The 14,465-nt window shown below is 47.0% G+C and overlaps 1 protein-coding gene across 7 annotated transcripts in view; it reads right to left on the bottom strand.

Annotated features, from left to right (window-relative positions):
- The window catches only part of mak (male germ cell-associated kinase), a 229,465-nt gene that overhangs the window by 115,167 nt on the left and 99,833 nt on the right, over positions 1-14,465 (bottom strand). For all 7 annotated transcript variants that reach the window (XM_078539151.1, XM_078539155.1, XM_078539152.1 and 4 more), the window contains 2 exons: positions 11,214-11,346; positions 8,563-8,734 (listed from right to left, as the gene is read on the bottom strand). In XM_078539151.1, the coding sequence (XP_078395277.1) occupies positions 8,563-8,734; positions 11,214-11,346 (305 nt within the window). The remainder of the gene's footprint in view (positions 1-8,562; positions 8,735-11,213; positions 11,347-14,465) is intronic.

Genomic DNA, 14,465 nt, shown 5'->3' with positions numbered 1-14,465 from the left:
TCACATGGCACTCAGATGTCCATCGCAACATGCAGTGAACTACATCAACTGCGAGGGGTTCCACTCGCTGAATGTACAGCTGGTGTGTGAACACCAGAAACATGTCCTGCAGGTGTGCGCACGCTTTCCAGGGGATGGGCACGACTCCTACATCCTCAGTCGGTCACAGATCCCTGAAGTCTTCCAGGCTCCACAGAAGCTGCAGGGATGGCTCCTCAGGGACAAGGGTTAGCGGAAAAGGGTGTGGTTGATGACACCCCTGTGGCGGCCTCAGACTGTAGCAGAGTGACAGTATAATGAGGCTCATGCTGCAACCCGCAACTTGGTGTAGCAGACCATCGGGATGCTGAAGATGAGGTTCCGGTGCCTGGACCGGTCTGGTGGAGCCCTGCAAAACATTCCACTGAGGGTGTCAAGCATTGTTGTCGTCTGCTGCGTTCTTTACAACCTGGCGCTGCAAAGAGGAGACAAACTGGCTGAGGAGGAGATGGAGGTCTCCTCTATGAGGAGGATGCCTACAGGGAAAGGGTGAGGAGGTCCTCGAAGGCGGCGATGATGGGGATGAGGCCCTCGCACTGGCTAGATGAGGCAGGCGTGCTCGGGAGGCCCTTATAGCTGCTAAATTTGTGGAGGATGACGACGGCATACAGTGAAGTGACCCCATGGATCCTCACATTGCATCTGTGAATGTTTGACTCCAGTCTGGCTTACGGCAGCGCAAATACCCTCTGTGAGAATGCTCCTGTCATAGAGATGCAGTGGAGGCCCTAATAGTCGCTCGATTGCAGGAGCAATGCAATGAGGGCACTCCATAGATCTTCACATTGCTTCTGAGAATGTCTGACTCCTGTCTGGTCGAGGGCAGCTCGCTTGTGCTCTGTAATCAGGGCCATATCAGAGAGACGCAGCCATGAAACTTTAGGAGCATCTGCTCCTTTGTCCACCTTCAGCACTTGAGCCCTTCAGGAGCACAGCGTCACTGGTCACAGGTGCTGAAGAGATGGGCACCAGCTCCACCTTAAAGTTGTTGAGAGCACACAGAGAGAAGGACATAACTCTGTGGTGCCTGCAACAATGACAAGCACCATCAACATGCAGGCATCAGTAATGTGTCCGGGGAGTGTGAGGCCGGACCATCACTTTGGTCTGAATGCAGAACAGAGCACAGGGAAGAGGCCCTGGACTGAGACACCTGCATTTTATCTTGTGCAGAAAGGTTTCTGAGTGACATGAACACTGCTCATCAGAACAAGGAGCCATAGGCAGGGAGACATTCTTGGGAGTTTATTGACAATGGTGAACAGTATGTACAAGTGATTAACGCCACTGCCCAGGCTGTGCAACTAATTCTTCTTAATTTTCCTAACCCTGCCATTACATCTTGCTGCTCCCCGGACATCCACAGCGGAGGTGGAGGCAGCCTTCTGACCTTGTTGGGCATCCTCTGGAGGGCAGAGACCTGGAGGGTCCTGGCCTGCTTTCGGGGTCCTGCTGTGTGGCAGTGGCACCCTCCTCGGCCTGTGGAGCTGGAGCTGCTGAGATCATAGGAAGAGGGGATTCAGATGGGCTGGACACTCCACGAATCACCTGGATGGATGGCCCTTTGGTGTGCACCTGCTGAGCCTCCTCCCCATGGGTGCCCGAGGGCTCCAGGCTGACTCCTTGATGAGAAGGGGTAGCTGGAGTGAGATCGAGCCGCCCAGCACCACTCTCACGTACGCACTGTTGGAGGCCAACTATGGCATCAGTGATGGATTTGAGCCCATGCAGCTGTGCAGGACCAATGTCCTGGACCATCCTACCAATGTTGATCTCAGTGCGTTGGCATGTCAGCGCTATCACCTCAGAGTGAAGGCGGATAGACTCTTCCATTGTGCCTTGCAATCTCAGGAGCGCAGCGGACATACCTTCCTAATATTCCCAACTTTGCCTTTGCAGCTCCAGCAACTGTGACATGATCGAGTTCAAAGGCTCGTCATCTGACTCGGACTCAGCAAATTTCTGGCTTCCAGCAGTCCTTTGAGTGCTGGACAAAAAGGAAGTTCCTGCCACCACCTGTTGTGGATCAGACAGTGCGATGTGCTCACCAGGTTGTGATCCCGAGGCCATTCTAAAGCTAGGTCCCACCGAGTGTATGTCTCCGTGCTGGTGGAAGGTGTGGGTGAGCGCTGTGACAGGACTTCAAGGAGGGTGCCTCCGGATTCATCTTCAGAGGTTTCTTTGAGGCTAATCAAGCCTCATTGGAGGTCCTGGGTCATGGACTCCGTCGGCTGTTTCCCAGATGTGTCTGCGGAAGCAAGGGGAGATAGTTAGTGCATGGCAGTGGCCTGTGAAACAGGACACATCACTCACAGCATGGTTGCCTGATGGATGTTGCACTGCTGGACCCTCACCTGGTAGAGCACCGCCAGCACAGGACTGGTCCAGATCATCGCCAGCAAGCTGGATGGCTCTGTTTTCAAAGTCCATGAGGGCCTTGATTTTAGGTATTCCTCCACTGGTCTGCAACCTCTCCCTCTTGTGTGCCAGCTTGTCCCGCATGAATAGAAATGGAGAAAGTGTAAGCAGGATGCCTGCCAGGCCATATGATAAGTATACCTGGCATGTGTGGGTGGTGAGTGATCCCATGGACGGGATGAGGACAATGAAGGTGCATGTGAGAGAGTGAATGGTGGTGTTACTTTAAGTGGCAGTGAGTGAGGGCCCTGTGGATGTATGATGGGTTTGTGAGTGTGTGGTTGAGAGTGATGAGAAGAGTGACTTACCCTGATGGAATGGTGGAGATCATACATCATCTTGCAGCACTGGGTGGCTGTCCTCTTTTGAAGGGCATTGGCACTGACCAGTGTTGCCATCACCTCCCAAGCCTGGTTGGTGATGCCGCTGCCCATCCTGTGGCCAAAGCGGGGGTAGAGAACATCCCAGTGGGACTCCACGGCATCCAACAGGCGTTCCAGTGACGTGTCGCTGAACCTGGGGTCTGCAGTCTTTTTGCCTTTCGTGGACATCTTCCCTGCAGCAGTCGTGGGCTGGAAGCACTGAGATGTGTGCTTGCGGCTGGACTTTAAATATGGCGCCCGGCATGATGAAGCAGCGAGGTGATGGCAGGTGGGTGAGCGAATGAGTGCGCCCACCATCGAAATGGCGTGTTTCGTGGCAGGATTGGGATGATAAGGCATGAAAACCTGCCATTTTGGCCGGTGGGTAAAATGTCGTTACCCACCTGCTACCGCACTTAGTGCAAATCTGAGATGATTCTTCCCATAGATTCAAAATCATTGACAAAAGACCTACAGGAGAGATGAGGATCTGAACGTGGACTTTCAAAAGGCATCTGATTTGTCAACACTGTTCCAGAAAAGGTGCTAGAAGTCAAATCCAGAAATAATTTTTAAAGGGTGTTGGACAGGTACTTGAGGACAAGGAACTGACAGGATTATGGAAAAAGGATGAGAATGTGGGGCTAAACACGACTGCGCTTTCAAAGGGTCAAAACAGCCAAGTTGTGCTGAATGGCCTGCATGTGTTGTATGTTTCTATGATCCTGGCCTGTACATGCCAGGCTCCTGGTCTTCAACCTCATTCCAACATGGTCTCCCAAACTTCTCCACATTCCTGTTTCCAGACTTTCTCCTCGTTTCAATTTCCTGACCTTCTACCCTTCCAAGCTCATGTCCTTCTCTCTTCCTCTGATTTCCTGACTACCCCCCAAAACTTCTGACCATCTTCCCCATTCTGATCCCCTGACCTTCTAACCCCTCTGATCCCATGGCCTTCTCTTACTCTACTCTTTTAACCTTTTCTTCTCAGATCGCCCAACCTTATTCCTGTCCAACCTCCTGACATCATATCCCATCTGATCCCATGACCTGCTCCAGCTCCAATCTCTTTACCCTCCCCTTTTAGATTGCTTGGCCCTAATCTGCCTCGAAGATCCTAAACTCCTTGCGCTTCCAAAATTTTGAATTGAACTCTCTGATTGCCTGATCTTCTCCCCGACCCGTCTGAACTCCTGACCTTCCACCCACTGATCTCCTGACTTTCTCTCCCCAGACTGATCTCCTGACTTTCTGTCACCTCTGATCTCCTGACCACCTTCGACTTCTGACCCACTGAATTTCTCCCATCCCTGACCTCCCCCGCCAATCCTCTGACCTTCTCCCTCCCCACCTTTCTCCTTCTGAGAAACCCCTGGCCTTCATACTCCTGACTTTCCCTCTTGATCCCTGGCCTTCTCCCTGTCCAATCTCCTGGCCTTTCCCCATTCTGAGTTTCTGACCTTTCCCTCTGCTCTTCCCAATCCCTGCACAGATCCTTGACCTTCTACCCACTCCTGAACATTTCCTCCCCACCCATACCCTCACCTTCTCTCCAACCTCTGATCTCCTTACTTTATCCATCCTCAGACTCCTGATTTTCTTCCAGACTTTGTATTCCTCTCCTTCTCCTCTTATATCCACTGCCCTTCTGCTTCTCCAGCCCCCTCGTCTTTTATGCCCTCAATGATTCCCTATGAGGTCCTGACCTTATTCTTGTTCAATCTTCCTCCCCAACTGTCATCCCCTTGGTTCCCCAGTCCTCAGCCCCTTCTAGCTCATCGATCTTCTCCCTCCAATCCCATAACCTCAGGCCTATCCAACTTTCTGACCTGTCACCCCCTCCGATCCACCCACCTTCTACCCTCTGATCTCTTCTCCCTCCTCTGATTCCCACAACCTATGGCTCTCCCTGACCCCGATCTTCATCCCATCTAATATCCTGACCTTCCCCATCCCAAGCTCCTGACCTTTTACCCACTCAATCTTCTCACCTTCTCCACTGAGGTTACCTTATACCACCTTCCACTTGCTAACTCTGTTCCCTGATTTTCAGCCTCCACCCTGCCAAGCTCCTCATCATCTCATCATCAAGGCATCACCTTCTCTCCCCACTGAGTTACTGACCTTCTAACCTCCAAAATCCTGACCTTCTCCAACTTCCAATATCCTTCATTTCTCCACCCTCAGACTGCTAATTCTAATCCAATCTCCTATCTTTCCCCAATCCATGCAATGACCTTTTCCCCATCAAACCACCTGACCTGTCCCCCACCTCCCATGAGTCCCCGACCTTATCCTTGTCTGACTTCCTGATCTTTCCTCTCTAATCCCTGATCTTATCCCTATTTGTCTTCCTGACATTCCACCACCCAGGATTTCTGAGCTTCCATGTTTCAAGTCACCTGGCATTCCTTCCACCCTCCCCAACCTATTTGTTGGCCTCCTGACATGTTCCATCTCCTGTCCTTCTCAGCTCCCCTGACCTTCAGGCACCATCCCCCTCAGACTCCTGACCTTCTACAAGAAACATGTTTGCGCCTTGCAGGAGTTCCATAGGTAAATGGAAGCGGGTATTATATTTTATTGATCTGAAAGCAAAAACAAGATGGAAACATGAAAGATCTTATATTTGAAAGGATTTGAGTTTCAAAAAGGCGTGAAAACAATGGAACCTGAGATGAAAGGTGCAAAAAGGTATTTTAGAGTTACTGTGGAGTGCTTAAGGGAGCTGTTTTGAGCTGTAGCTGTTGAGCTGGAGCTGTTTGAGCTGTTGAACTAGAGCTGTGAGATGTAGTAGCTGGAGCTATAGCTGGAGCTGTGGCTGAGAGAGGATGCAGTTTGAATCAACCATCCAGTCAAGCCAGAAAAGTCTTGAGCTGCAAAAAGCAGTTTGGATTTTCACAGCAGAGTGAAAGAGTCACAGGTCATTTGGTATGCCTTTAATGAAGCTACAGCAATTTGCCTTGGGTAATATTACTGGATTTTTGATAGTTATACATAAGGGAATGTTGCCTGGAAGGTGTTTACTTGTGGGTCTGACCAATTAGAGCGTCTTTTTGGGGGAATGTTTTGTAAGACTAAGTTTAACTGCGTATCTGTAATCTTGTGTGCTTGTTAATGAAACTTTTAACTTTTAATTTTCAAAATCCCAAAAGTGTTACTGGATTTCTTACTGCTGTGATCAGTACGACTTCTTCTCATTTTCAGAACACAAATAAAAAGGGTATGGCCCGTAAGCCAAGTTTCCTTCAGGGATTTGGTTTGCGCAGCAATTAACGCCAGCTGTGGTCATAACACCTTGGGAAGGTGATGGTGAGCTGCCTTCTTCAACTACTGCAGACCATGTGGTGTAGATATACCCACAGTCCTGGAGGGGAAGGAATTCCAAGACCGTGAAGGAATGGCGATATTCCAAATCAGGATGATATTTGGAGGGAGATTTGCAGTTGGTGTTGTTCTCATGTGCCTGCTGCCCTTGCTCTTCTAGGTGGTAGAGGTCACGGGTTTGGAAAATGCTGTCCAAGGAGCCTTGGCTGCAGCACTTCTTATGGATGGTACACGCTGCTGCCACTGTGCGCTGGTGGTGGAAGGAGCAAACGTTTAAGGTGGTGTATGAAGTGCTGATCAAGTGGGCTACTTTGTTTTGGATGGTGTCAGGCTTTTTGAGTGTTGGAATTGCAGTCATGCAGGCAAGTGGAGGATAATCCATCACACTCCTGACATGTGGATCGTGGACAGGCTTTGGGAAGTCAAGAGGTGAGTTACTTGCTACAGAATTCCCAGCTTCTGACCTGCTCTTGTAACTACAGCATCATACAGTTAAGTTTCTGGTCAATGGTAACCCCCAGGATATTGATGGTGGAGGATTTAAGAATTGTAATGGTGTAGAACATCAAGGGGAGATAAAAACAGAAAATGCTGAAAATTCTCAGCTGGTCAGGCAGCATCTCTATAAAGAAAACTTTCTCTTTGTCTGCCTGATTTATGAGTACTTCCAGCATTTTCTGTTTTTATTTCAGGTTTCAAGCATCCACAGTAGTTTTCTTTTATTAAGGGGAGATGATTAGATTCTCTCGCTGAAGATGGTCATCGCCAGGCATTGTGTGGCACGAATGTTACTTGCAACCTATCAATCCAAGTCTAAATGTTGTCCAGAGGGCTTGTTACATGCAGTAATGATCTGCTTTAGTATCTGAGGAATTATGAATGGTACTGAACACTGCAATCATTTGTGAATATCCCCACTTCTGATCTTATGATGGAGGGAAGGTTACTGATTAAGCAACTGAAGATGGTTAGGCCTGCAGAACTCCTGCAGCAGGGACCTGGGGCTGAGATAATTAGCCTCCAGCAATCACACCCATCTTCCTTTGTACTAGGTATGACTCCAAGGAGTGGAGAGCTTTCCCCTGATTGCCATTGACTTCAATTTTGCTGGGGTTCCATGATGTCACATTCAGTCAAACGGTGCCTTGATGCCAAGGACAGCTGCTCTCACCTCAGCTCTTTCTTCCATGTTTGGACCAAGGCTGTAATAAGTTCAGGAAAGGAGTCACCCTGGTGAAACCCAAATTGAGCATTAGTGGGCAGGTTATTGCTGAGTAAGCGTTGCTTGATAGCAATGACGACAACACCTTCCATCATGTTGCTGATGATTGAGAGTAGACCGATAGGCTGTAATTAGTCAGATTGGATTTGTCCTGTTTCTTGTGGACAGGACATACGTGCACAATTTTCCATATTGTTAGGTAAATGCCAGTGTTGTAGTTGTCTTGGAACAGCTTGGTTGGAGGCATGGCTAGTTCTACAGCAGATGTTTTCAATATACAGCCAGGATGTTGTCAGGAGCCATAGCCTTTGCCTTCAGCTTTTTAAAATATCCAAATGAATTGAATTGGCTGATGCTGGGGTCCTCAGAAGGAGACCCGGATAGATCATCCATGCAGCATTTCTGGCTGAAGGTGGTTGCAAATACTTCAGCCTTGTCTTTTGCATTGATGTGTTGGGCTCCCCCATCATTGAGCATGGGGATGTTTGTGGAGCCTCCTCAGTTAGTTGTTTCATTGTCCATCACTATTCATTTGGGGTGGCAGAGCTTTCATCTTATCGCAGCTATATACATGTAAATATTTCTTTCTTTCATGAGCACAGGATATCCTCAAGTGCATTACAGCCAAAGAAATACTTCTGAAATGTAGTCACTGTCGTAATGTAGGAAATGCAGCAACCCATTTTGTGTACAGTTAGTTCTCACATACAGCAATGTGATAATGATCAGTGTTGTGTTGTGATTGAGGGATAAATATTGGCCGGGACTCCAGGGACAACTTGCCTGGTCTTCTTCAAAATACTGCAGTGGAATCTTTTATGTCCAACTGAGAGACCAGATAATGGTTCATCCAGAAGATGGCATCTCCAAAAGTACAGGACTCCTGCTGGAGTGTCAACTTTGATTTTTTTGTTCTCAGGTTCTGGAATGGGACTTGAACTCACAAGCTTATTACTTAGAGGCAAAAGTGCTACCAACTCAGCTGCAACTAATACAGGTGGTTGTGGTGGCTGCAATATCTATTTTTATTGGTTGGGTCTTGCCACATTGATCACTTGATTTGTCCAAAACCTTGAATGTCACACTTTCAATACTTCCAATATTGCAGATATATTCCAAAGTCTACAGTTTAGGTTTTCATGGCTAAAGAGAAAAGTAGGTACTATTGCTCCCATATTAACAAATGTCACTCACTTTCTTTGGCGTACCTAACACTTGGCAAATTTTAAAGATTTCATCCACTTCACTGGTCCCTGGAAAAAGTGGTCTCAGTGTGTACAACTCAGCCATAATGCAGCCCACTGCCCATATATCAATCGGAGAACTATAGGCTGAGGATCGCAATAGAACTTCAGGAGCACGATACCTGGGGAAATATAGGAAAGTTTTTAAGAAACAATTTGCTTTATATTGTTTGTCCCTCAGAATACCTGAAAGGGCTTCACTTATAAGGGTTACTTCAAAATGCAGTCACTTGTTTTGTAAATGTAGCAGCCAATTTGCAAACAGCAAGATTCCACAAATAACAATGAGATGAATGGCCACTTAATCAGGATTTTTTTTGGTGGTGTTGAAAGTTGTTAGAAAGTTTTCACAAAGAAATTAGGACATCAAGCTAGGTGGCATATTCAATGGAGATGGGCTTGCTCGCCGGCTAGAGTGCCAGCGAGAGGCCGGCATTGCCTCTTTTCAGGAAAGCCCACTGAATTAAGTACCAATCAGGCAGTAAACTGGAAGGTGATGGGCCTTCCCCAGGATCAAGGACCCTTGGGGCAGAAATTTTGCCCGCCAAGATTTCATTGCTTGGCAGCAATACTGGGGAGGTGGTGACTGCTGGTGTTACCATACCCACACGAGGCCGTGGATTGCAGGGACTTGGACACAGGTGAGGAATGGCGGGAAGGGGAGGGTTGTGTGTTGTGGGGGAGGGGAGTAAGGACAGACAATGGCTCTCAGCGGGCGCCTCCTCCCTGATGCTGGGTCCTTCAATGAAGTACTGAGTGTCTTTGAACGAAGGACTGTCCTGGGAACTGACAAGCAACTCTGTCAGGGCTTGTCTTTTGGGCTTCCCGCATGCCTGAATACCAGAGGCAGTGTGATGAAGCGCTTAAGTGGGCATTAATTGCCCACTTAAGAGCCTTAATTGGCGACAGGGCAGGAAGGCTGTCCATGGGCCTTCCGCCACAGGCTTAACTGGGGCTGGGGCGGGGGCGGGAGGTCACCACCTGCTACCAAACTCACCACGGGAGAGGGCATTATATTCTGCCCACGTAAATTGTATATACAGATGAAAGTTGCAAAAGTACATTGGCAGATTGAGTGAGCAAAAGAGTGGCAGATAGAGTTTAATGTGGGAAGATGTGAGGTCATCCACTTTGGACCCAGGATAGATATCACACTATTTTCTAAATGGTGAGAAGGTAAGAACGGTGGAGCTGCAAAGAGATTTAGAGGCCTCAAGTCCAGAAATGATTAAAAGCTAGTGGACAAGTATAAAAATAATTTAAAATGCCTTCCTCGATGGAGGTGGAGTGGAATACAATGTGGTGGAGGTTATACTATGGTTATATAAATCTCTAGTTAGATCTAATTCAGAGTATGTATTCTGGGCATTGCAACTCAGGAAAGATAGAGTGACCCTGGAGTGGGTACAATACCGATTCACCAAGTTCATGCCAAGGCTCAAAGATAGCAGGTTGCATAGATTAGGGTTGTATTCCCTTGAGTATAGAGGATTAAGGGATGATCTAATTCAGGTGTTTAAGATGGTCAAAGCAGTTGACAGAATAGAGAGAGAAACAATTTCATTTGGTGGGATGGTGCAGAACAAGGGGGAGTAGCCTTAACATTAGGTATGGGCTGTTGAGGGATGTCAGGATGCATTTCATACACAGGGGCCTGAATTTTTCAGTCGGTGGGAGTGGTCGCGTGAGCTCAGTGCTATCTGTGCGGGTGGAGGGAGGAGGGAGAATTAGGGCATGTGCGCAAAAGAGCGCTTCAGTCTCCCTGAGGCACAGAGCTGCCTCAAGGAGATTGAAGCGATTATTAAAAAAATAAATAAATGGATTAAAATTTAATTAAACATGTGTCTGTGTCTGATGACTGTGTCACATGAGATGGGACATGTTTTTATATTCCAGAGAAATTTTTTATTTAACTAATAAAAGCTTTAGGAAACCTCATCCCGCTCGTGGATGAAAAACATGAAGGCCGGTTGGGCTTTTTGCCTGCCCACAAACCTTAAGGTTGGATGGGCAGTGTAAACAATTACATTAATTAATTTGTTAATAGCCTTAATAGGCCTATCAGTTATCGGCAGGCACGCAGCTGACTCCGGCGCATGGTTGACAAACAAAACATCGTAAGACAATGAGATGATGTCGGGACACACACCCGACGTCATCGTGTGTCATTTTACGCATCAGCATGTTGGGCCTGCCCCTGCACGCCGACTGAAAAATTCAGGCCAGGATAATAGAAATCTATAATTCTCTAAAAACAAAACTGTTGAAGTTAGGTCTATCGAAAATTTCAAAAATTAGATTAAGAGGTTTTTGCTTGGCAAGGGTGTTAAGGGTTCCAGGAGAGAGGTAGGTAGATGAAGTTAAGATGAAGATCAACCATCATCTAATTGAATGGGTTGAGGTGCTGATTGGCCTACTCCTGTTCCTACATTCATAAAAGTCAATTTTCTCTTTCAATTCTGATAAATAAACCAAACCTGATATCTAGGTTGGTAATAGCACCTGTTTGGGCTTTTACTTTTCTCAACCCTTGAAGATTTGGTTCAACAATAAAGTATGTGGTTATTCAAACAATCCCTTATACACATGAAATGCACTCACCATCGTGTAGATACATAGTCTGTATAGGGTGGGCGTGATCTAATCTCTCTGGCTAATCCAAAATCTCCTATTTTAACAAGTTCTGGACCCATGCAGAGCAAGTTTTCCGGTTTCATATCACGATGAAAAAATCCTAACAGCCATACAGACATCCAGAATTTAATAAAACAGCAAGTACAATCCATGTTGAAGATGTTATGCTACAGCATTAATAAATAAAAGATCTATGGAAAAAACTCATAGTTGGTACTAATGTTATGATTTAAATTAAGCTTAAAGACTAATGATTTTCAGAAGGACCCTTACCATGTTTGTGTACAAAATCTAAGGCCTGGATTTTCACACCTGGGTTAGGAGTTCAGACTTGGGCTATTTCACAGCTCCACAGACCCAATCTGGGAAAAAGTGCTCTGGAAGTTCATATTTTTCTGGGATGGTGGGGTTCTCTGGGCCACTGCTCCTGGAACAAGTGCAGAGGCTGGCGGGTGGGGAGGTGGGCTGAGCGGAAGCCTACCGCTGTGCTCCGGCACTGGTGTCCAAGATTTTTAAAAAAGTAAGACAACAAAAAAACAGCCCTCACCCCTCACCACCCCCACACTCTCCCCATATCCCATTCATACCAAAGCATGACACCTCAGACCCTCTACTCACCTCCCATGGTCCCTCATACCCTCCATGCCAAGCTATGCCCCTCTATCTGCCCCTCACACACCTGAGTCACCAAAATTAGACATGAGTGGAGGCAGCTACTGATTTATATAGGCAACTGCCTCTGCGAAACATACATGTGCAAATCCCGACCAGGGCCCGTTTCAGTCCCCGTGAAAATGGTAGGTGCCATGTTTGGAAAGGGGACTTCCAGTCTTCGGCCTCTCCCTCCACTTTTGCAACAACATAGAGGCCTAAGTCAGAAAGCAGTTGCTTTATTCTCCATAAATGTTTATTTTCTCTTGTTATGAGAATAAGTGGCAGCAGAGAGGATAGAGGGAAAAAAGGGATATTTTTTCTTTTTGATCTGTTTTAACAACATAAGATTTACCTTTTGAACAGGAACTCAGAATACATGCAGCAAATAATATGGGAAAACATTCATGCTCAACAACTCAGTCAAGAACCTCTCTCCATAATCTAATGCGACAATTATAACTTGATGACCCCCCTCATTACCATGTCTCCAACCAGTGGAAATAATTCATTGGCTCACTCTCAAATCTCTCCATAATCTTCAAAATATTTCTATTAAATCATCCATTAGATATTTGGCAGCAGAATTAACCATTGAGCTTCACTGTGGCTCTAACAGCTGATTTGATGTTGCACTATCAAATAGCATTTGGAATTCAATCCCCCTTTTCCAAGCCTTATTGCTAAAAGTAATTAAAATGTGTGTTTGAATCTTAAGCCAACATCATACAGTTCACAGAAAAATATAAACTAATAAAATAAAAGCTAATATGACTTTATGGTTTGTACAAAAGATAAATGGCAGAACTTTCCATTTTTGAAACTAAGTGCCATGGTGGGTGGGTTCCATGGCACATTTCCCACTGGTCGGAGTGGCAGGAAATTGTGCTGGATTTTGCAATCGGAACCTTATCAATTATGCAGAGGCGAATATCTCTTTGAATCATATGGCAGGTCAGGAACTGATTTGTCTGCCTCTCCGTTACCTTCTGGGCGCCATATTTAGACGCCACCCGAGCACACACATTTCACTCTTCAGCCTAGCTGTCTTCAGGTGATGTATCGAGATGGCTGCACACAAGAAGGCTGCACCCAGGTTTAGCCACGACTCCTCTGAGGTTTTAATCAGAGGGGTGTGTGAACTCTGGGATGTCCTGTGCCCAAAAGATGGCTGCAGGAAGCACACCAGCCTCACCTCCCTGGCCTGGGTGGGGGGGGTGGGGGTGATAGCAGAACAGATCAGTGTGGCTGGCAGCTGACCCCACATTGCAATCCAGTGTAGGAAGAAGATGAATGATCTCATCCCCTCTGCTGGGATAAGATGATCTTTGGCTCCCTCCAATGTCAAACTCTCACCTTGACATCATGTACTCAAAGAGCCACATGTTCAGGGATCTCACACAATATTATTGGGGGCACATATCAGCACTGATTGTCTCACAGATACTTCCACATCACCACCATCTCATTTATCATGCTGCACAAATTTCATTCTCAGCCCTTTCTGGGAAGGGCCCACTACACACAGGAGGCACGCATGCTTCCCAACTTCTGCTCCATACCTTCTCATCATATTCCATACCTTTGTCCTTATGTAGGCCAAGCTTGCCCACAACAGGAAGGAAAGATCCCAGGTGGAAGCAGGGACAACAGCATCACGGAGCTCATCAGATTTGAGAAGGATGCCGTCGAGCTGGCTGGGGAGGACAGGGATTGCAGCTGTGGGGAAAGCAATATCAGCCTCTCCCAGCAACCTAGTACAGGTGAGACCTCCATGAATTGATCACATCTTGATATTCACAGTGAATGGCATGCAAACTTTAATTTTGCCTGCTCATGAACTAAATCTGTCTTCTCTCTCTTACAGGCACCAGCAGGTCCAGGCACACCAGGAGATCAACATAAGCCCCAGCATACGAGGATGCTGAGGAGCAAAACCAAGAAAATCCACCACTGCATTCACCCGCAACCTCCATCACCATAGACATACACCTCGGTGGGTCATAGCTCTAGATTAGGCTTGGGGTCAACTTCTGGAGAACACCTCACTGACGTGTCTCCACAGGAGTCGGAGGCAGTGACGGCCCAGGACTCAGGAAATCTGGAGGACTGCTGGAGATCAGGTATCCACTGAGTCTGAGTCAGATGGTGAGCCTCACAGAAGGAGGCCATTCGGCCCATCGTGTCTGCGCCGGTGAACAAAGATCTGACTACATTAATCCCATTTTCCAGCGCTTGGCCCATAGCCCTGGAGGCTATGGCAACGCAAGTGAATATCTAAACACTTCTTAAACGTTACGAGAGTTTCTGACTTAACCACCTTTCAGGCAGTGAGTTCCAGACTCCCACCACCCTCTGGGTGAAAAAATTTCTCCTCAACTCCCCTTTTAGTTTTCTACCTCTTACCTTAAATCTATGCCTCCTGGTTATTGACCCCTCTACTAATGGAAAAGGTGCCTTCTTATCCACCCTATCTATGCCGCTCATAATCTTATATATCTCTATCAGGTCCCCTCTCAACTTTCATTGCTCCAAGGAAAACAACCCCTGCCGATCGAACCTTTCCTC

Source organism: Cetorhinus maximus, chromosome 3, assembly GCF_964194155.1.
Source record: "Cetorhinus maximus chromosome 3, sCetMax3.hap1.1, whole genome shotgun sequence".
NCBI lineage: Eukaryota > Metazoa > Chordata > Chondrichthyes > Lamniformes > Cetorhinidae > Cetorhinus > Cetorhinus maximus.
The sequence above is the reverse complement of the archived record's forward strand: the minus strand, read 5'-3'. Positions and strand labels throughout refer to the sequence as shown.